This window comes from Squalius cephalus (assembly GCF_949319135.1).
Source record: "Squalius cephalus genome assembly, chromosome: 1".
In the NCBI taxonomy this organism is placed as follows: Eukaryota; Metazoa; Chordata; class Actinopteri; order Cypriniformes; family Leuciscidae; genus Squalius; species Squalius cephalus.
The window spans coordinates 47,423,734-47,446,354 of NC_137122.1; the positions used below are offsets into that span (position 1 = coordinate 47,423,734).

Here is a 22,621-nt window from a genome sequence, read left to right on the forward strand (position 1 = left end):
CTTTCATTTTCAACCAAAATCCAACGTCTGACCGACGTTGTAGTCTATATCCTGTGCCTGCTGGGAACACATCCTTGCTGAAAAAAAGTATTAATTTATTTTAAAAAAGAAAAAGAAAATTACAGGACAAAAACAATTTTAAGGTAAGAAAGTAAGATTTAGGTTTTGTTTGCTTGCTGTTTATGCAATGATAACTGGTTGCCTGTACAATTTCCCGTTGAAATTATTTATTTTACTAGTAGATTAGCATAAAGCTTATTAGATTTTTCCCCTTGAAGCCAAGTTTGCGCTTGCTAACAGTAATTACCAGAAGAGGGCAGCATTAAATCATGAAAATCAGTAAAAGGTCAGAGTGAAGGTCAGAAACAGAACAGAACACATAGAATACAGCAGGTATAATCCGAGATGAATGACAGAATCACAGATTTTCCTGTGCCATTTGAATTGTTTCATAATTTAGAAATGTCCATTAAAGTATAATGGTAACAGTGGTAATTTCAGTTTATTTAAACTTTTATGAAAAGTAAAAAAAAAAAATGTATATACATTTTTTTAGATTCTTACATTGTGTGTGTGTGTGTTTATGTGATTTATTGATTTATGAGGACAGACATTTGTGGGGAAAATGACATGGGTATTACACCCATGATTTATGAGGACATTTCCTGGGTCCTCGTATTTAAAATGGCTTTAAAAACATACTAAACAGTGTTTTATTAAAAACGTAAAGAAAATACATAAAGTTTTCTGTGATGGGTAGGTTTAGGGGTCGGGTTAGTGTAGGGGGATATAATATAGAGTTTGTACAGTATAAAAACCATTACGCCTAAGGAATGTCCTCACAAGTATAGCGTGTGTGTGTGTGTGTGAGTGTGCGTTTAATTTTACATGTGGAAGCAGAGGTTATGTGGAAAAAAACCTGAATAATGCAGAATTTAGATGATCACCTACAGGGAATTTTACATTAATTCCATTAATCTATCAGAAATTTTGTGTACAGTTTATAAGACAGTTGAATTAGTGAAAGATCTGTGATTTTGTAACAGATGTGGGGGCTCTGGTGTGATTCACTGTCAGAGATTTGCGTCTTTGTGGATTCTCAGCTAGTTTCCGTGCATCTTCCTCTTCCTCTCTCCAGAGCTCACGCTTTTTCCTCTCTAACTCCTCCTCATCTTCATAATTCTCCTCCAGCTCTCTCTCCTTTCGTGCAATTTCCACCTGTCTCTCCTCCAGAATCTTCTCTTGTTTTTCACGTTTCTTTCTTTCTGAGTTCGGGTAAAACGAATTTGTGTAGCAGCCTCTGCCATTGATGGCCACCAAAGTATCAATCTTCTCCAGAAGTTCAGTCACTTGCTCAAAGTTTCCTGTGTTCTTGTTATTAAAGAACACAAATCCACCACTGCAAGTGCGAATAAAGTCTCTAAGGTCTTGGTCTGAGCTGGCAATCACGTCGTTCTGCATTTTCCCTTCTAGTCGATCTCCATGTGTGAAAAGAACAACTGTGTAATTCCAAACTTTCTTTCCGAACATGTTCTGGATCAGCTTATGCATGTTCTTGTCCTCGTTGGTTAAGTTTCCCACCGGCAGAACCAGCAGAAACACGTGTGGTCCTGGTTTATAGAGAGAGACAGATTTCATGATCTCCCTTATCACCTCCTTCTCTATTCGATTGATCTTATCCAGTCCTGGCGTGTCGATTATGGCCACGGGCCGGTCGTTGATGTTTCCAGATGCTCGTTCACAGAACTGGGTGACTCTGCTCAGTTGCATGTCTGTGTTGAAGGCGTTCCGACTGAGGATGGTGTTTCCAGTTGAGCTTTTTCCAGACCCCCTCGCCCCCAGTAACATGATGCGCAATTCCTCTGCTTCAGCTGGAAAAAGATTATGCACATATCGAAACAAATTCAGTATATACAATGAAAGAACATGAATTATGTTCCCAATCTAAGAAAGCTCCTTCAATGTCAACTTTCTAAATAGGTAGCCTTGTAAGAAGCATCCTGACCTAAATTCACCATTCACCTGATGTTAGCATGTTGACTAATAAGCATAAAAAACAGTACTCTCAAGTACTGGGTGAAATAGTTCATTCTCAATTCGCCTGAAACATATTTCAAATTGACATTCTGGAAAATGTTCATAAAGCTTCTCGCAAGGCATTCTGCGATTCTTCAGTATTTAAGACCTGCTCAAAAAGAGTTTAATTGTGTCAGGACTCAGGAATGTTTTTATGCCTAAAATGCTATATGTTTAACAGTTTGGAAGAGCACATATGACTTTGCAAAACCTTTTTTAGTTTCAGTTTTGAGCATTCTAGGTATTCTGATCTGATGTGTTTGATTCTTTATCTTGTTTTTGTTGGATTTACAGCACAGATTGAAGTGATTTCATTATCTTGTGCAATGACCATTTTCTGCTTCTTTAGACTCAAGCACTATAAGGCAATAAACCTGCTGAACCTGCTTAGTACATTCATTCATTTATATTGCCAGCAGGCATGTGCAGGGTGGGAGGGGGGGGGGGGGGGGGGGGGGTAATTGATTATAATCAACATGACAATGTGTACAAAACTAAAGTAGCCTAAATTCACGTTTATTTTTACGTATCTGTGTCGTATCTGGTGTCGTTGCCATATGGAAGGCCGTAAAGACAAATATGCACCTGTACGCGTTATGGCCCTTTCAGACAGGACACAGAATGCGCTACGCTATGAAACCCATTTATTTCAATGGCTTGGGCGGAAATCAAAGTGGATGATCAGCTTACTGTGTGTGTGTGTGTGTGTCGGAATTTCCTCTTCCTCCTTGCTGCTCTCTTTCTTCTTCTCACTAGCAGGAATAGTGCTATCGCTCGTTTCTTAGAACGGGACAGATACATAGTTTGCTTTGCTGCTGACCGAAAGGAGGAACAACAATCAAATAACTAGACGTACAGAACTCCTGCTAAAAGTTTTGAAAACCCTGCCTACTTTGCTCTGGCCAGGTAGCGCAAATCGTTTTGTATCTGAAGGGCTACGCTGAACTTAGCGGCCAGCGCTGCGTATTCCGCTTCCTGTCTGAAAGGCGTATAATCCATAGAAAGTAAAAGAAATGGACACAGTGACCCCATTGGATTCAACGGAGAAAAGTGAAGTCAATCAGAAGCACTCACTTCCTGATGGCTGAGCGTACTGCGCAGACTCAAACTGAACTTGACGACGTAGATGTGACGCGAGCAACCCGTCTGTCTTCTAGTAGCTGTGCCAAGAGAAATCTGAATCATTCCCTTCCGAATCTTGCAGAGACGGAGAGTGTGAGTAGGAGGTGTCCATGAGCTTGGAGCAGAAGAAACTTTTGCTAAGTATTCTGATTAATTATTTTGTCATTTTGCCTCCACGTCCCCCCTATTGCCCGCGAGCTTCTCCTCCTGTCCATACGGTAATCTCTCTACTGTGCGACAGAGAGTCGCGTGGTTATGACGCAATCGTTAGTCTATTTTTACAAAAACTGCTTCTACGGGGCCATAACGTAAGATACAAGATAAAGGAGCCTTTTATACATTTTCGTGTTTCTTTAGAAATAAATAATGGACAAATGGAGTCTTTAAATGCCTCAGATGTAAAGTTGTTCGCTGTCAAAGTGACGCCAAAATGAATGGGAGTCAATGGAATGCTAACAGCAGGTGATGGTCTGATAGCCAATGGCGGTGCCCGGGGAAGCTTCAGTTTTTTCTGAAACAGTGCCCCCCTGGTATAATCACATGTAGTAAACACACGATTTCCACTATCAAAATAAAAACTCACATCCACTAGCACCGCAAACTAGGCTACACCTATTTTATTTATCAGTATATAATCTTTTATCATATTTGATCTATATAATATATATTTAATTGTTTTAACATAATATAATGTTTAGAATATTTAAAAATGACTAAATTATAATTATATAATTAGTATATTCTTTTTAATGAATATATTATATGATTTTCATTTCAGTTTTCAAAGTAATTAAATAAGCAGTTTTCACCAACTTTAAAATACATAAAAGTATGGTATTTATTTCATTTTATTTCATATTTATTTTAGCAGGCAGTCCCACCAAGACTTTTGCAGGGCTTTTCTCAAAATTGCGCAATTTTTGTGTTGTTTTGCAGTAAAAAGACTGAAGTGATTATAATTATTCATTCGTTTTACAGTAATAATATTACCTGGAAATTAATTTGTTAGTGTGATCCTGGTCCCCCATACACAAAGCAATGGTGTCACCAGCATAGAAATACTTGAGTGATGAAAATGTTCAAGGTCTCTTGTATATATGGTTTTTGAAGGAATTTGTGTGTTTTTTTAAATATACAGAGATTAAAAATGTGTGTCTTTACGCCCTTCCATAAAAGACATTTGTCCTTATGGCCTTCCATACCATTATGCCATTATATAGCCTATGCTATGGGTTGCGTGTCTTGCTTCGGACTTGACTGATGGTGTCTCCGTTTTCACATTAAACTCCGGAGTAGTGTGGACGGCAGGCATAATCGTAGCAAACGTTATGCGTTTTAAAACGAAAATGCACTATTGTAAAAGTACTCCACAGTCTACGCGGGAAATGATGCTCTTGAGCCAAATATGGTTCTTTCAGTGAGTATAAGGCTCGACGGCCGGAAAAAAATATTCCAAACAATTTTTTATCTTTTTTTTTTTTGGTAGTGTGTCGATTCAATTAAATATCCACATATAACATAAAATATTACATAGGCTAATTCATTGATGTCTGTTTGACATGTAGCCTATAATACACAGACCAATCGTCATCTGGGCACAACAAGTTCAAATTTCATTGGACAATGTGAAGTGGAGCGGTAATTTTCCAGTCATTCGTAAATCGTTTGAAATTGACTACAAAGCTCTACACAAAACCAGCACCAAAAGTAGCATTAATGGTAAGTATAGTATTGAAGTCACTTGTATTTAACCATTTACCATTTGATCAAATTATCATAGTTGGTTAAATGAAGCCCAGGCGCCACGCCACCTACAGGCCTATTATGTAAAGTGTAGGCTGACAACAACACTCGAAATGGACACATTACTATTTTTTTTTAAGAAGTCTCTTATGCGTATCAAGGCTGCATTTATTTTATATCAAAAATACAGAAAAAATATTACAATTTAAAATAATGATTTTCTATTTAACATACTTTAAAATATAATTTATTTTCTGTCACGTAAGCTGAATTTCCAGCATCATTACTCCAGTCTTTAGTGTCACATGATTCTTCAGAAATCATTCTAATATGCTGATTTATTATCAGTGTTGGAAACAGTTGTGCTGCGTAATGTTTTTTCGAACCTGTGATACTTTTTTCAGGATTCATTGATGAATAAAAAGTAAAAAAAGAACAGCATTTAAATAGAAATTATTTTATAAGTCTTTATTATCACTTTTTATCAATTTAACACATAATTGCTGAATAATATTTCACAATTTTTTCTGTATTTTTGATCAAATAAATGCAACCTTGATGATATACACTCACCTAAAGGATTATTAGGAACACCTGTTCAATTTCTCATTAATGCAATTATCTAATCAACCAATCACATGGCAGTTGCTTCAATGCATTTAGGGGTGTGGTCCTGGTCAAGACAACCTCCTGAACTCCAAACTGAATGTCAGAATGGGAAAGAAAGGTGATTTAAGCAATTTTGAGCGTGGCATGGTTGTTGGTGCCAGACGGCCGGTCTGAGTATTTCACAATCTGCTCAGTTACTGGGATTTTCACGCACAACCATTTCTAGGGTTTACAAAGAATGGTGTGAAAAGGGAAAAACATCCAGTATGTGGCAGTCCTGTGGGCAAAAATGCCTTGTTGATGCTAGAGGTCAGAGGAGAATGGGCCGACTGATTCAAGCTGATAGAAGAGCAACTTTGACTGAAATAACCACTCGTTACAACCGAAGTATGCAGCAAAGCATTTGTGAAGCCACAACACGCACAACCTTGAGGCGGATGGGCTACAACAGCAGAAGACCCCACCGGGTACCACTCATCTCCACTACAAATAGGAAAAAGAGGCTACAATTTGCATGAGCTCACCAAAATTGGACAGTTGAAGACTGGAAAAATGTTGCCTGGTCTGATGAGTCTCGATTTCTGTTGAGACATTCAGATGGTAGAGTCAGAATTTGGCGTAAACAGAATGAAAACATGGATCCATCATGCCTTGTTAGCACTGTGCAGGCTGGTGGTGGTGGTGTAATGGTGTGGGGGATGTTTTCTTGGCACACTTTAGGCCCCTTAGTGCCAATTGGGCATCGTTTAAATGCCACGGCCTACCTGAGCATTGTTTCTGACCATGTCCATCCCTTTATGACCACCATGTACCCATCCTCTGATGGCTACTTCCAGCAGGATAATGCACCATGTCACAAAGCTCGAATCATTTCAAAATTGGTTTCTTGAACATGACAATGAGTTCACTGTACTAAAATGGCCCCCACAGTCACCAGATCTCAACCCAATAGAGCATCTTTGGGATGTGGTGGAACGGGAGCTTCGTGCCCTGGATGTGCATCCCACAAATCTCCATCAACTGCAAGATGCTATCCTATGAATATGGGCCAACATTTCTAAAGAATGCTTTCAGCACCTTGTTGAATCAATGCCACGTAGAATTAAGGCAGTTCTGAAGGCGAAAGGGGGTCAAACACAGTATTAGTATGGTGTTCCTAATAATCCTTTAGGTTAGTGTATATATATATATAAGAAGAGCACTATGTTGCTCTTCTTATTGCCAGTGGTAATTAATATCATGCTTACCATTCAAGGAGGGTGATTTTGAATTTGCTTTTAAGTCTTCAATATCTAAGCCAAATAAAGAACAGATTAATATATATATATATATATATATATATATATATATATATATTGTTCTCACATTTCTGCTTACCTTCCAGGGTTGGTGACATTGAGTTTCTTCTTACATTTTCGTATAGTTCATCAATCTCAGCTACATAAGATATTAATATTCATTAGTTTATTGACCTTGTATATCTTTCAGTAAAAGAACAGATTCTAAGAATGATTTGATTTGAATGAATGGGTTCAGACTTGATGTACTGAATCAGTAACTCACAGCTCAGTGATGATTCCAGTTCAAAGGTTTCTTTCTCTATTTCAGCCTTCAGACTGTCCCACAGGTTCTCATCTGAAGCCATCGCTCTGTTTAATGGAAAACAACTTAATGACTGAAATAAGTGCCCTCAATATTTGAGACTCACTTCCCTATTTTAACAGTTTAGTCTCTTTATTTCTTTCTAGCATATATTATTTAACAGATATATTCAAGAAAATACTCACAATGGTCAGAGCTGATGTTTATGATTCTGGATCCACAGACAGAGTGTAAAGTGCTTGAATCTGAGTTCCTTCGCCACTATGAATGACTGGGAATCCTGTTTAACCAGTGTCTTTAAGGGTTGCGCCAAACGAATGAGAGGTCTTCTTTCTGCCTTCTAACAGGCATTTATGATAAGAAATGGAGCTAAACATCTTTCAGATATGCAAACAATTTCAGTAGTTTCAAGTGACATGAGTAAAATGGGAGGGCTGATCGTACTGAGTTTTACTGAAGGATTTCATCCAGTCAGACTCTTCCGTTTGCTATCTGACACATTTCTCAGGTATGCTGAGCTAACGTGTAATGAGCTTTTTTAATTAAGAATGAAGTTTTGATGACTTTGATTTCCGTTTAAATTACAAAAAAATACATAAATGAAATATTTGTCAACTGACTTCAAAAATATTGTGGAAGCAGCCAAGAGTATTAATTTGCTCATCTACTTCATTTAGAAGTTTCTCTTTGAGACGATAAATATTGCTCAAGAATATTTTCCTGCTTAGGTAAAAATGGGGTTAAAATTCAAATTTAAGATGACTTGTGCAGTTTTTATTTACACACTAGTTAAATGCAAAAAATAATGATCATGTTAAGTGTTTCGTCTTATGGTGTGTCAGGATGTGATGTGTGATTTGTTGTCAGGAAGTGCATACTGAGATAACACCTGTGAGCTCAGCTATTCAACAACAACAAAACCCTTCAAACGGTGTTATCTCTGGATGCCATCTGTTGCTATTTTTAAAAATGTGTCTTTCATTTCCTAACTCAAGCATACACTCTAAAAAATGATGTGTTGGATTTACTTAAAATATATATGCACCATTTTTGCATCATACTTTTTAAGTAATCCTAACTTGTAATAATTTTACTTAAAGTTAATAAGAAAACCTTTGTTATATGTACTTAAATATTTGAGTTCATGCAACATTCTTTACTTAAAAATATAAACACGTATAACAAAGGTTTTCTTGTTAATTTTAAGTAAAATTATTCCAAGTTGGGATTACTTAAAAAGTGTGATGCAAAAATGGTGCATATACATTTTAAGTAAATCCAACACATATACATTTTAAGTAAATCCAACACAGTGCAGGCCATGTGAGATCAAAATAAATCTTAGTTGTGTTAACTTAACATTTAAGCTCATTTATAAATAAAAATAAGACAATTAAATGAATTAACATTTTTACTTAACATTTTTAACTTATTTTAGATCTTCAGCTATTGGTCTGCTTACTGAACTGCTTTCAATGTCTTAAAATAAATAAAACATGCAAATCACACACAATAAAGCATTTCACTTTATTTTTTTGCCACAGGCTGCAAAGCCTGAAACCACACATCATGAAATATACAACAACATATGGCAAATTGACAAATGGAAGTTCACTTACAACAGGTCACTTTTTCACCCTTTGCAACACTTAAAAAGATTTTCTGTTGAGCCACCTTTCATGATGATCCTCAATGTGAGCTGTTCCAGTTCCTCTTCGTTCCCATGAGTATCCTTAAAAACAAAACAAAAAAAACAGCAAATCTGCATTTACTTGCAACATCACCTGCTATTGTTCAGATTGTCGCGAAAAATACATTGCATTGAAAATACATTGTATTGAATCACAAAATTAGAAAGAAATGTATAGAATTTCTATAATGTAAGTATAATGCATACTTGCTGAATAAAAGTATTCATTTTGTTTCTTTAAAAAAAAAAAAAAAAAAAAAAAAAAAAATCGAACTGACCCTAAACTTTTAAATTGCATCTTAAAATATATTCAAATAGAAAACAGTTACTTTAAATTGTAAAAGAAATTCACAATATTACAGTTTTTGCTGTATTTTGGATCAAATAAATTAAGCCTTGCGAACAGATGGAACTTCTTTTATAAACATTAAAAAAATCTTACTGGTTGTGTGTGTGTGTGTGTGTGTGTGTGTGTGTCTATATAATTATTATTTTGTCTGTTGATCAAAAATCTATCTAAAAATAAAAAAATAATAATTAAATGTTACAAATTAGTCCATTATTAAATGCCTATAAATATAAAAAATTAGTCTATTCAATAATATTGATTAATATATATATATATATATATATATATATATATATATATATATATAATAAATAACTATAAGTTAATTAATGAAGACTTTTGTCCAGAGGTTTGGAACGAATCTCATTGAAAACATTTTAACAGTAACTACTGGAATAGCCTAACAATGTAATAGATCTACAATCTTTATTTGCATTTACTTATTTTGATAATAATTTCGAAGGTTTAATAGACAGTCGTCGTTGTCATTTAGGAATAATATTGTGCTTGAATCAAGATCGACATTTTTTAATGATAAATAGTGCACACATATGGAGCTGTAGCCAATGTGTTTTCGAATTTAATATTTATACAGTACGTTAACGTTACCAAAAGTAACCCGCGCAAGGCCACAGGCCGCCCCCATTTCCCGCGATCCATAGAGAATATGGGAATATGTAAACATGCAAAGAACAACTTATATGCATATATAATAAATGACAACTACATTTACTTAAAAAATACTGAAGTATAAGCTACGTGACAACTCGTTAATGTAAAGTACGAATTTCTCCGTGCGGGAGAGCAAGCCTCCCAATAACGCCGTCTGAATAGTCATCTTAATGCAATCTTAATGCATACGTGCCAATGCGATGCATGGTCATATCCCACGAAATAAACAATAAATACTCTGACTACTATAAACACTTATCCCTACATTCGATGGAAGCTCACTCGCTTAATAATTCAAATAAAATATAGCCTATAGCCTATGTTTTTGAATACTCGCACACAGTCACTCATTTCATAGGCTACATCAACTAATATGTCTACAAACGTTTTCATAAGTATTCGTAAGTAACACGTTTCTTGTTGAAAATTCATAGCAATTCTGAAATTCAGTTTAAAAGTTAATTTCTTGACCAAAAATGCAATAATTTAGTGTAGCCTACCTTAAGTGAAAAAAGTTAAGCTTACCTCTTTTCAGTGTCTTCATCGCGTTGCGTTTCAGAAAATCTTCACCCACTAACACAATAAACAATAAACAAGTGTTTAGCCTATTAATGTTAAAACGTCAAAATCTAATATTTTACTAAGTTTATAGAAAGTTAAGCTTACCTTTTCACCATCCTCATGTGCTTCACAAAATGGCTCCAATTTTTTGGCTGGAAAGGCATCACGGGAAATTGCATATCACGTGGCTCGTATAGTTACTTAAAATGTTATGCTAGATTTACTTAATTTTGACGCAATTGTTATAGTAGTTGATTTGACTTGTGTTTTTTCATTTTATTTATGCATACATTTAAGTTCACCTGGTAACTTATATTTTTGTGTTACACACACTATATATGTTAAGTAGAGGTTGAAAAGTTATGAATACTACGTTTTTTGTGTTTAATCTAATTACTTTTATAAGTAATGGTTGTTCAGCCAACGAAGCGTTTTTTAGGTAAATTCAAATCAGAACACTCTAAGAAGAAAAGATATGTAACCTTCTGTCAGGCACATCATATATGCAACTTTTTAGGCATTCTTTTTATGGAATTAGTTTTAATAAATTTAGTTTTAATTGATATAACCCAAGGGCGTAGGTTTGATTTTGAGATTGGTGGGGACATCCCCAGAAGCGGAGGAATCAGGAAATTAATAGGATAATGTTTTAAGGTTTTTAGTCTAAATTGACCTTAACAATACGTTAATTCATTAATTCTGTAATGTTACAGGTAATTAATAAAGACAAGGAGGCAGTTTAACAGAGACTTAACTTTACTCCGTTCATAGCGCAATGCAATAGTGCAATACTGTCTTGTTCCTTGCTTTTTGAAGAAGCAAAACACATATCTGCATCTTTCATTAAAATATAGTTCACCCAAAAATTTAAATCATTTACTCACCCTCAAGTTGTTTCAATCCTGTATGAATTTCTTTCTTCTGCTGAACACAAGAGAGGATATATGTGGACATGGCACACACAGCAATACTGTCAAGTGTCGCTTGTGACCATTGCTCTCTGAGCCATGTTTTCAGTGTCCTAAGAGCACTGAAACTTCTTTCAGTCCAGCTGATGAGACTGGGATGACAACGATTTCAACTTGATCAAACAGGCCTCTCATTTCAACAAGACCAAGCCTTCAACAGACCAAGCAATGTTATTTTTTCATGTTTTATGGGGACTTCCCATAGATATAAGGATTTTTATACTGTATTCTACCCGCCTAGACTAATCTTACCTATCAAAGAAAACTTTCTGCATTTTTACATTTTCAAAAAACATCACTTATTATTCTGATTTATAAGCTGTTAAATTATTGTAAAAACGGCTGTCCCCAAATCAATATTTGACGCGATTTGCCCGTATTCTTGCGCACAGAACTGTTGATTTCTCCCTTGCTTACCGCATCTAGGTTTCCTTCGGAGGAGTTTTGCCGCTTCGCACAACCAAATGTTCCTACAGCCTCTCACAAGTTAGAAAGAAAACACAAAGCCAATCAGTTTATCGATGTGTGTTCAGGAGGCGGGACTCTCGGGAGGCGGGACTCTCGGGAGGCTCTATTAACCGTTTGTGTATTTTTCTCAGAACGCTCGTGTAAGAGATTTTAATCTAAATGTGTTTCCTGGTTAAATAAAATAAGTACAGGGTATATGCAGGAATCTTGAAGTTAATTTTAATACCTTTTCAAGACTTTTTCAAGACCTTCTCAATATTTTTTAATACCTCACCGCCACTTCAAGCTGTAACCATTTACATCAGTGATACTTTTAACTTAACAGTTTTAGTTTGTGATAAAGACTATACGCACTACGTAATACGCACTGGGACCGCCAGAGCGTACATTGCAGGGCTCGCAAAATTTCAAAATCGCTGGTGGTAGCCCTTCGGGCAGGCACTCTCCAGATTTTGGTAGCCCGAAATGAATTTTACTAGCCCATATAAAAATACTACATTTTTAATGTAGAATATTGGTTAGGAGTCAACACAATGAAAAAAAAAACTTTTTCAAAACACAAATATCAACAAATATGCATCTGATTCTAACTGAACTGAAATTTGTGTGACCAGTATGGAACATGAATCAGTCTGTGTCGGTGGCTGAGCCCCCAATGAGGGTATGATAAAAAAATAATTAAAAAAAAGTAACTCTTTAGTTTAGGGTTTAATGCTCACTATTAACTTGTTTCATTAACATGCAGATGGCAGGGTTTTTTCATCACTGAGGTCCTGAATGTGAGATATGCTAGTTAGGGGGGTTCGGGGCACCCCTGAGAAAATTTTGATTTCTCTGATCTACATATGTGCATTTTAAGATGTTTTGAAGGCCAAAAAAATTGGATAACAATAGCTTTAAAACCATATAAGTGGGCAGCTGATTATTTTTCTCTCCTCATCAGCATCACACTAGCTAGGTAGTTTATTGAATTCATTCACAATATGTACACATTCATTATTGATCTTATTCCTAATACAGGGCCGTAGACAGGGCTTTATAATCAAAGAGGTCCAACATTTAAGGTTATTAGGGGGTTTAAATTTTTTATTTCTCTGATATGTCCATTTCAAGACGTTTGAAGGCCAAAAAAGAAATAGCTTTAAAACCATGTCAGCAGGCAGTAGATGATACCTGCTCTCACTTCTTATCCATCACTCTTTCTTTTTCTCTCAGTCTCCTCATCTTGCCATCTCTTCTCCCTACCTAAAGCTGAACTTTTTTAATTTACTGAAGGCTACAAATTGTATATTAATTCTCAACATGTACACATTCATTATTAATATTGTGCCTATGATGAAAACGGCTTTGTTAATGCTAATGTCCCCTCACAATGACAGTAAACTAATTATTAGTCACATTACATAGGCCTATTTTCAGTTCCAAATGGCGAAATTCGACAAAAGTATATTCATTTGCCTGATTATTTTTGTCATTTGTTTCACATTTATGACCTAAAAAAGCTGTCAAATATGAAATGTTTAGTTTAGCTACTTACATCTTATCTCGCACTTGACCGTAAACTGAAGCGTCGAGTCGCTCTGCTCAAATTCGCGCTCAGCAGCTTCTTGTGAAATTAAAGCCCGCCTACTTTGATTTGATTGGTCATTCTGACATTGACGAGCACCGCAGACCAATGAGACTCAGATAAACACACACACACACACACCCACCCTGTCCTCTCTGTTTCTGACGTGCTCGGCGCCGCTTCGGATTGAAGATGAAGAACGCGCTGAATCTGATTATAACAAGACTGAAGCGAACACTACTTCAGATAGCCCGTCGGGCAGGCTGGTTATGCATTTTGGTAGCCCGACTGGAAAACACAATAGCCCCGGGACGTCGGGCAGGCGATTTTGCGAGCCCTGCATTGTGCTTTTGAACTTCCGCCCGCCTGCCCGCTCTGGTGCTCTCAGAGGCAATTTATGTACCTGTTCGTTTTTTGTTTTTTTTTAAATACTAAATTCACACACTTTTACGATGTTTTTGGGATTCAAACTGTTGGACAGCTAATTCAGAAAAAATACTTTCAAAATTTAAGACTTTATAAAGCCGTGATAAGACTTTTTAATACTTTTTAAGGGTCTTAATTTTCCCAAAATTGATTTATCACCTTTTAATACTTTTCAAGACCCCGCGGATACCCTGAAGTAATACATAAAAACCACAAGACCCAACCGGACAACAGTGGTTATAAAAATCGAAATTATTGCTAAGGGTAGTACAAATCAGTGTCACTGGATATATTGGTAGGGACACAGCGTCCCTACTAAATTCTACGCCCCTGCATTAAAGGTTGTCTAAGCGATCCCGGGAGACGTTTCTTCTTGTTGACATTCGAATTATTGTCAAACAAAACGGAGGCTGGCTAGACCCTCCCTCCTCCTCATCCCGTCTCCTCCCTCCTCCCCTCCCTTCCGGCATAAAGGAAAGTCAAAATAGTCACTACAAAGTTAAGTTTTACTGATACTTCATTCAATGTGTAATGTCGCCAAGTTAGATAAATGCTTTTATTGCAGAACAGAATGCAGAAAAAGAGAAAAATTATCTTAAAATCGTTTTGCCACCTGAGGTTATAAATAGCTCCCATACAAGGACGCAATGATAGATAACGTTAGCTTCGCGTTTCCCAGTGAGCATAAACAACGGCGGCGTTGTAAACCAATTTAGTCAAAGTTGTCAATAGCCTATAAATGAACATTCAAATTCACGACAAACCGTGGATGAAAACAACCCTTAACTTACACAAATTGTCGCCCTAACGTTACTGTGAATTTGCTTGATCGCTGCTAGAAACATAACGTAGGCTACATGTTGTATTCACCAAAGTTAACGCTGACTGCATAAATCTAGCTAATTACATCCTTGTGTTGGTTTGGCGAACATGAACGTCAGTTTAGAAAGAAAAGTGGATTTAACGTTACCTGTTCTGCAAAAACTCTCAAGACAGACGTCACATCGCTTGATATTTGAACTGCCCAAACTTTTTGACGCTCTCAACGCTTTCTCCGGTCCGCTGTCAATCCCACAATGCACTGCGCGAGCGTGAATCTCGACTTCCATAGGAATGAATTGAAAACGCTATCTCCGCTCCGCTCGCGTCATTCTCTCGCGGCCCTCTGCCTCGTCCTGCTCGCCACATTATGTTATCAACATTGCGTGACTGTGTATTTAAGACTATAAATGATCCGCCACCTGCAGCATCCTCACATGCGATATAGCCTAGTCAGGTCTTTTTATGTAGGCTATACAGACGTGATGTAATGACACAAAGACGGACGGCAGCAAGGCTCGTCGTAGCCTATTTCCCGCGGAAACCTACCAGTACCACTCAAATTAGAATACATTAGCCTACTACAAGCTTACCGTTGTGAATAGGGCTAAGGTAAGGTGATAGTTTTGAACACTAGCTGGCTGAGCAGAGTCCATCGCCATGGACGCTCGAGGCAGTGCGCTGGAGTGAGTTGCCGGGGGGGTTGGGACGGACGAGCTCGCTGCTGGCCGCCTGGGTGCTGGAGGGGCGGCTGCCGTCCGTGAGGGAGCGGAGGAGTCGCCGCCGTTTGTCGTGGGCCGGAGCCTGCTGCCATTCACCATGATGGGGAGGAGCAGGGAACGGAGGACTCCTGCCGACTGCCCTTGTCCGGAGGAGCCGTCGCCGTCCACCGAGGGCTATCCAGCGCCACCATCAGGCACCGCGGAGAAGATCACAAAGCTTATGTAGAGCCAGATGGCAGTGCTTTGTGGGAATCGGACCAAGATCCACGTCTCTCGACTCGTCTAGCTGCCAAAAGAGTAAACCTTGAACTTGATGCACAACGTAATAACGAACCCGGTTGACCAGGCCTGTTTGTCTGAACCACGAGAGGCGTCAAAGCTTATGCTACTCCTGCGTCATACAACGTCATTGTCAAGTGTCTTTTGGCGTAAGTCGACTAGTCTATAAAGGTTTAAATATGGACATTTTTCTTACACAAACGCATCGCTTCACTTCAGAAGACCTTTATTAACCCCCCAGAGCCGTTTTGAGCACTTCTATCATGGATGGATGCGCTTTGATGGACTTCCAAAAATATAGTGCCCATTATAACGCTTGGAAGAGCCAGGACATTTTTTTAGATAACTCCGATTGTATTCGTCTGAAAGAAGAATGTCATACTGTATACACCTAGGATGGCTTCAGGGTGAGTAAATCATGGGCTAATTTTCATTTTTGGGTGAACTATCCCTTTAAGTAAGAGTGTTGAACTTTTTTCTCTTGCATCCTATTCTTCTGTAATCCAGAATGGCAGCACAGCTGAAAGCTTTGAGTTCCTCTCTTTACTGCATGCATCTGCATTTCCTTCAGCCTGAGGATTTTTCACTTTTGGTGTGAAAGGGCCTTTACATTTGCCAAAAACAGAACCTATGTCTTTTGTTTTTTAAAAAAAACATAAACAACAAGCCCAAACCATACCAGATGAGAAAAGTAACGTATCACATTCCATAACAAGTACCTAAATAATGCAATTAGATATTTTTATTCAAGGGAGTAATGAAATGTTGTAATGCATTACTTTTAAAAGTAACTTTTCCCAACACTGATGCAATCATTTAAGACATTTCTTTTTGGCCTTTTTGGCATGAAGGATTCTTTTAAAATGAGACAAGAACCCTAGGGTTCTATATAGAACCCCACTGAACCTTTTTTGACATATTTAATGATGCAAATAGACAAAATATGTTGATATACAGTAAACAAAATGTGGCTAATTAAATGCAACAAAAATGCTTGAAAAATTATTATTTACAAGACATTAATCTACTGTAGGTTACTTAGGATGAAAACACAAATGGCAAACTGACTTGCCATTAAAAAAACTGACACTTTGAAAGGCATACTTGCAGTAGGTCATTTACTGTTGTACTTCAGTATAGTCTTTTAAGCAGTGGAGGGCAGCACTTAGACAGGACGATCCCCAGGATGACGGAATAACATGAGCATGTAGTCAACCCAGTGTTAACTGAGTACTTTAGTATTTAAGCATCAACTGCAAGAGGTTTGAAAGAAAGAATCTCTGACACATCTAAGTGAAACTCAAGAGGAAGGAAAAAAACAATCACAGTTGCTTTACAGCTATGTCGGAAACATAATTAGGTTTTGGTTTGTTATTTCTTTTTATCCTGAATAGAATTCATTTTTACTCTGGTGTTCTACGTATCACATTTAAGAATGGTACAGGCAGCAGATAAAATGATGCTCATTTCCCCTTGTTGTGTTTATAATCATGAAATATTTTTTCCCCAGATCAATCAGTGAAAAACTACAACAGATCAGTTGAGAGAGTCATACCTGACCGGAATTTGAAGACTAAAAAGGCTTTGCTTTTTTATTTTGACATTTCATCCAGATTTATTCCACTGGAACATTTTTGAGGTTACATCTAATTTTTCTTTATTGAATAATAGTGATAATTGAATTTGTCACATTGAATATCAAGTTTTATGTCTTATGGAGTGATGGAGATTTGTGGTGCAGTAATTCATTTAGATTGCAAGGGGAAGATATGTTTGTACATGAGGTATCTTTATTATTCAACTTAGTTGATTCAGCTTAGTTGCATCATAACTTAATTGAGTAGAATCATTATTTTTATTTTATTTTTAATTTTTATGTGATTTGATTTGATTTAGTTTTGAGGAGCCTCTGTAATACACTCCAAAAGTGGGTCAAGGACACTGTTCAAAAAATGTAAAATTTTAACAATTAATATAGCAAATGTAGGCCTATTTAATCTACATTATTTTTTTTTAAGTGCACTATGTAGTTTTTGGCCCTCTAGCAGTTAAAAAAACAAACTTCATGCATTTTGCAGAAGAACATTGTATAACCTTAAATTTGCTAGTGCATTCTTTTATTTTATTTCACTATTTGTAAATTTATTTTTTTACTTTGGGAAAAGAAACAGATGTTAAACAATAATAATCTATTTAAGAAAATGTTTTTCATACATTTTTATTTGTCTTATACAAAGTTTTATATATAGCCTATATTTGTGTAGAGGTTATTTTGTGCTCCTGCCCCTTTAAGGCAGAGCGTGCTGGAAGAAAAAAAGAGGAGAGAAGAGAAGTGAGTTGTAGGCGAGTTAGGCGGCTTCTGATTAAAGAAGAAACGTGAATTATCACCATTGTAACTCGTGTTTCATTTATGCTACCTACAATGAAGAGACTGGAGTAATCGCCGACAGAGAAGAAGGGTTACAATTATTTTGGTTTAGCTTCGACTCTCTGTGACTGTGCAGATGAATCTGGTTCTTACTCATAATCAAAAGAGAGAGATTATCCTGCTGTTCATAAAACATACACTATTAGGCTTAAGAGATATAACCAGTTTATACGGAACGGATCTCAAGCTATTAGCTGAAGACGTTACTGTTGCTTTACCCATTAATAGACACGGTACTTCCTTGAAATTAAATTCCAGCACAGCTACAACAACCATAATGAAATGACCCTTCACAATAGATAATACTTTACAATGAACTCTGTTGGAGAGCTACATGGCAGTTTATCTGTTCAATAAAATACCTTAATCACCTGTTGAGTGATAAAAACCCCATCTCAGAGTCTCTTTTACAACATTTCCAATCCCTCAGTTCTCGTTAGGAATGCACCTATACCACTTTTTAGAACTAGGCAGATACCCGATACTTTCATTTTTGGTAGCCTACTCACCGATACTGACACCTGTATTTCCATCGCATTTGGAATTTTCAAATATATTAGGTAGGTAGAGAAACCAAAAGAATATAAATCATATTCATTGGTTTAATTTGTTTAGCAATATATATTTTCTTAAGTTGTTTTAATGCTTAATTATACCTGTTCAAATGTACTATTAAGCTACTTACTTTATTATTTAAATGTTGTTCATTTTGAACAAAATAAAGTTGCATAGTGCGCCTTTAAGAGCATTAACTCTTTCCCTGCCAGTGTTTTTGATTGCATTTTCACAAAAATTTAATGGCCCCCAGAATATTTTGTTGTATGAATATCTGAATATTCAATATATCAAAAGACAGAACAGACCCTCTGCTTTATATATATATATATATATATATATATATATATATATATATATGTATATATATATATATATATATATATATATATATATGTATATATATATATATATATATATATATATATATATAAACTTTTTATTCTAGCTTCATGCATTCTTTTTTTTTTATCAACACTTGAATATAGGCAAGTTTCATAAAAAAAACATTAAAAAAAAACACAATTTTGCTCAGTCAAACAAAAAATACATTAGAAGAATTTGCCCTGTCCATTTCTATCTCACTGTGCAACCCGGACAAATATCCATATAAAAACACAAGCATATAATTGGGCAAGTCTCTAAATGGAAGACTTTCGGTCTGGGTGCCGTTTGGCTAGTTTGATGGACATTTTTTGTTTGGCTGGATTCTCAGCCATTTTTCTTGCACAATCTTCTTCCATTCTCCAGAGTTCCTGCTTTTTTCTCTCCACCTCCTGCTCAGTTTTGCAGAGTATCATCAGCTCTCTCTCTTTCTGTGCAATCTGGTCTTTTCTCATCTCTAAAACTTTCTCCATTTTCTTCTTGATCTTTCTCTCAGAGGCCGGGTAGAAAGACGTTGTGTAGCAGCTCTTTCCATTGATGGCCACAAGGGTCTCGACTTTCTTTAGGAGTTCTGTCACGGGCTCGTAGTTTGTCGTGTCCTTGTTATTGAAAAACAGAAACCCACCGCTGCACTTATGGATGAAACTGCGTAGCTCCTTGTCCGAGTATGCGATAACATCATTCGCCGTCTTCCCCTCCAGACGATCTCCGTGAGTGAACACAATGATGGTGTACTTCCAGATGCTCTGCCCAAACATGCTCTCAATAAGCTTATGCATGCTTTTGTCATCATTACTTAAGTTCCCAACAGGCATAACCAGCAGAAACACATGTGGTCCTGGAGAATAGAGCGAGGTGGACTTCAGGATCTCTCGGGTCACTCTCTTCTCTGTGTGGCCTATCCTGTTCAGTCCCGGCGTGTCGATTACGGCCACTGGCCGGTCGTTGATGTTTCCAGATGCTCGTTCACAGAACTGGGTGACTCTGCTCAGTTGCATGTCCGTGTCGAAGGCGTTCCGACTGAGGATGGTGTTTCCAGTTGAGCTTTTTCCAGATCCCCTCGCCCCCAGTAACATGATGCGCAATTCCTCTGCCAAAATCATGAAATGTTTCAATCATACAATATAAGAGTTTAATATAACTGCTTAACCCTCATAGTCTCTCCAAAATCATTTTAAAGTCACCATGAAATCAAAATTGACATTTCTAATTTTTTATGGGGAAAAATGCAGCATTTATTATAATGCATGTCATTATTTATTATTATTTTTTTAAATTCATGTGCCATCATAATCTTTAATCAAAATAACTTCAGTACAGGTTGACACTACATTGTTTTCTAACTGATTATAAACGTTTAAAGGAGACATATCATGCTTTTAAATCGTTCCTTTTAACATATAAATCATACATTTGTAGTCTATATAAAGCGGAACTGCAATGCTTGGGTCTGAATTCCTCATTATTATAGCTCCACAAGCCCCCTTTCTACCCCTTTTCTGATGTGCGTCTGAGAGCAACTCGTTTTGGTGCGGTCTCTTTAAATACAATTGAGACACTTCATACCCCGCCCCCTCTCCAGTTTGCAGAGGTTCAACTCCACCCCGTTCGGCCATTTTTGTAGTTTGATAGCAGAGATACGATTATAGCGGCACAGAAACTTTTTATTCACACGTTATTAACAAAATGTCAACAACGGAAGACTTGTCCAGCCAGCCTTACATGTTCGAGCCAGAGTCGGAGCCGGAGCGAGATGAAAATGAAGACGACGAACCTGCAGAACAACGTCTTCATATGGATGTATTGCAATGGTGTGTTACTGTATTTACACATGAAACTTTGGTCTTCCGACCTTTTACCACCGTGTCGATTTATTTTGATTAATATGTGCGAGGGAGAGAGAGCAAGACAGCGTCTAGTTTGGAGACGGTGTCTTGTTTACACTTTCGCCTGGCTCCGAAGAGAGAGAGAGAGTGCGTGCGCGCGACCGGGTCTCTCTCTCTCTGCTCGTTCTTTCAGTTAAACATGCGCCCTGTCACAAGCGCAGCAGTTCATCTACATTAGACGGTGTAATGAAGCGTGTGGGTTACTACATCCAACCACCGAACATTTTAACTTACCCTCTCGTAACTTCTGCATCTTTTAGCTTGGACTACAAAATTGCAGCGAGAAATAAAAATGGCGGATTGCTCGAAGTGTTGGGCTGGAAGTCAATGTCCTTATTTGGCAGTTCCGCTGCAAATACTGTGACGTAATAGTTCACAAAACGTCATAGATAACAGAAAAATCGGAACAGGTTGAAAAATATGACCAAAACAGAATATAAAGATATCAACGAAACACCTGAAGAGAATAATTTCAACTTTTCTGTACTTCTAAACACTCCAAATATACAACAAAAAGCATTTAAGGGCTAAAAAAGTGGATTTAGCATGATATGTCCCCTTTAAAATGTGAAAATATGGGTGTCATTAAATGTTTTACCTTGTAAGTCTGTTGATGCAGTTAAACTGGTTTTCTCTAAGTTCTGCACATTTTCATACAGTTTTTCAGATGTTGCATCTGTGAATAAAATATTGTGTTATTAAGTTCTCACACACAAAACACATTTTGTGTTGACAGACCAATTTCTATGTAATCTTCACTTTTTTTAAATGATAGACCTTGATGTCCCTGATCTTAAAGTTGATAGTCATTGACTGTTGGAATATTGAATGGAATTGTATGGCTTTTTGGGATGTCATAAGAAGTTGTAAACGTTTAACTCTGTGACTCACAGCCCGTTGATGAGTCCAATGCTGAATCATTCTCCTCTTCCTCAAAGTCGATCCCATCTTCCTCAGACTCGTCTATATCTTCATCTGCCTTCTTACTGTCCATCTTATCCTGAAGAGTAATTTTCTGATGTAAAAAGAAGAGAATTTCAAGTATCATGCTGCAGAAAACCATTTTTTTGTCCTGTTTTTCAGTAAAAATATTAAATTTAAAGATAAGATACATTTAGAGAAAAAGGGTTTGTTTTTCTTATCTTGTTAGCATGTCTTTTTCTTGTTTTAAGCATAAACCTCTCTAACTTTCCTTAGATTTATGCTTAAAACAAGAAGAAAAAAAAGTCTCTTATCAGTTATTTTTATGAAAAGTTTAGTTTTACTCTGTTTATTCTGATCATAACATCAAAGAAATGAGACAGCGACTTACCACAGTTGGTAAAGTTAATAGTGTTAAGCCTGTTTATGTACTATAATACATGCACTGATCAGCACCTCCGCACTTGCATGAGACGAGGAAATTTGCAGGGTTCATATGCTGTGTTTGTTGTGGAAGATATGTAAAATATTCCACACAGGTATCGACTTTAGTTAGAGGGCTGGTCTTGTTAAAGGATGCAATCACTTCACTCAACAAGCGTGTCTTCCATTGAGGCATGAGGACTCGTTTAACATGTTAGTCTGGAATATAGAGTGTGTTTGGCAAGCACTTTTTTGTTGGGTGAATTCAGGTTGATTGGGACACTTTTCCCCAGTCATCTCAATGGCAAAAAGTGTCCCACTCAACCTGAATTCACCCCTAAATGAAAAATG

General features: G+C 36.9%; 2 protein-coding genes across 4 annotated transcripts; both read right to left on the bottom strand.

Annotated features, from left to right (window-relative positions):
• Positions 1-478: 478 nt before the first annotated feature.
• Positions 479-7,479, bottom strand: LOC307170727 (GTPase IMAP family member 7-like). 3 transcript variants are annotated; one of them, XM_079891951.1, is made up of 6 exons: positions 7,338-7,479; positions 7,114-7,199; positions 6,928-6,987; positions 6,798-6,842; positions 6,075-6,131; positions 491-1,871 (listed from the first exon to the last, which is right to left on the bottom strand). In XM_079891951.1, exons 2-6 carry the CDS (start codon positions 7,193-7,195, stop codon positions 1,018-1,020), a joined length of 1,098 nt encoding a protein of 365 aa, XP_079748077.1. In that variant the 5' UTR covers positions 7,196-7,199; positions 7,338-7,479; the 3' UTR covers positions 491-1,017. The 3 variants fall into 3 exon arrangements, with proteins under 3 accessions (XP_079748079.1, XP_079748078.1, XP_079748077.1); XM_079891952.1 differs by lacking the exon at positions 6,075-6,131 and having other exon boundaries at positions 485-1,871; XM_079891953.1 differs by lacking the exons at positions 6,075-6,131; positions 6,798-6,842 and having other exon boundaries at positions 479-1,871.
• Positions 7,480-19,126: 11,647 nt separating this feature from the next.
• On the bottom strand, positions 19,127-22,360 carry LOC307167645 (GTPase IMAP family member 9-like). Its single transcript, XM_079886903.1, has 4 exons — positions 22,239-22,360; positions 21,818-21,941; positions 21,525-21,602; positions 19,127-20,130 (listed from the first exon to the last, which is right to left on the bottom strand). The coding sequence occupies exons 2-4, from the start codon at positions 21,918-21,920 to the stop codon at positions 19,298-19,300; spliced, it is 1,014 nt and encodes a 337-aa protein (XP_079743029.1). The 5' UTR covers positions 21,921-21,941; positions 22,239-22,360; the 3' UTR covers positions 19,127-19,297.
• Between the last annotated feature and the right edge of the window lie 261 nt (positions 22,361-22,621).

Excerpts from the sequence above, each read along its gene's own strand:
- LOC307170727 (XM_079891951.1), bottom strand. The coding sequence starts at position 7,195 with ATGGCTTCAGATGAGAACCTGTGGGACAGTCTGAAGGCTGAAATAGAG. Across the intron at positions 6,988-7,113 it reads ACTGGAATCATCACTGAGCT|CTGAGATTGATGAACTATAC; the intron begins GTGAGTTACTGA and ends TATCTTATGTAG. Across the intron at positions 1,872-6,074 it reads TCTTCAACTGTCCAATTTTG|CTGAAGCAGAGGAATTGCGC; the intron begins GTGAGCTCATGC and ends ATCTTTTTCCAG.
- LOC307167645 (XM_079886903.1), bottom strand. The coding sequence starts at position 21,920 with ATGGACAGTAAGAAGGCAGATGAAGATATAGACGAGTCTGAGGAAGAT. Across the intron at positions 21,603-21,817 it reads ATTGGACTCATCAACGGGCT|ATGCAACATCTGAAAAACTG; the intron begins GTGAGTCACAGA and ends TTTTATTCACAG. Across the intron at positions 20,131-21,524 it reads TGCATCAACAGACTTACAAG|AGGAATTGCGCATCATGTTA; the intron begins GTAAAACATTTA and ends TGATTTTGGCAG.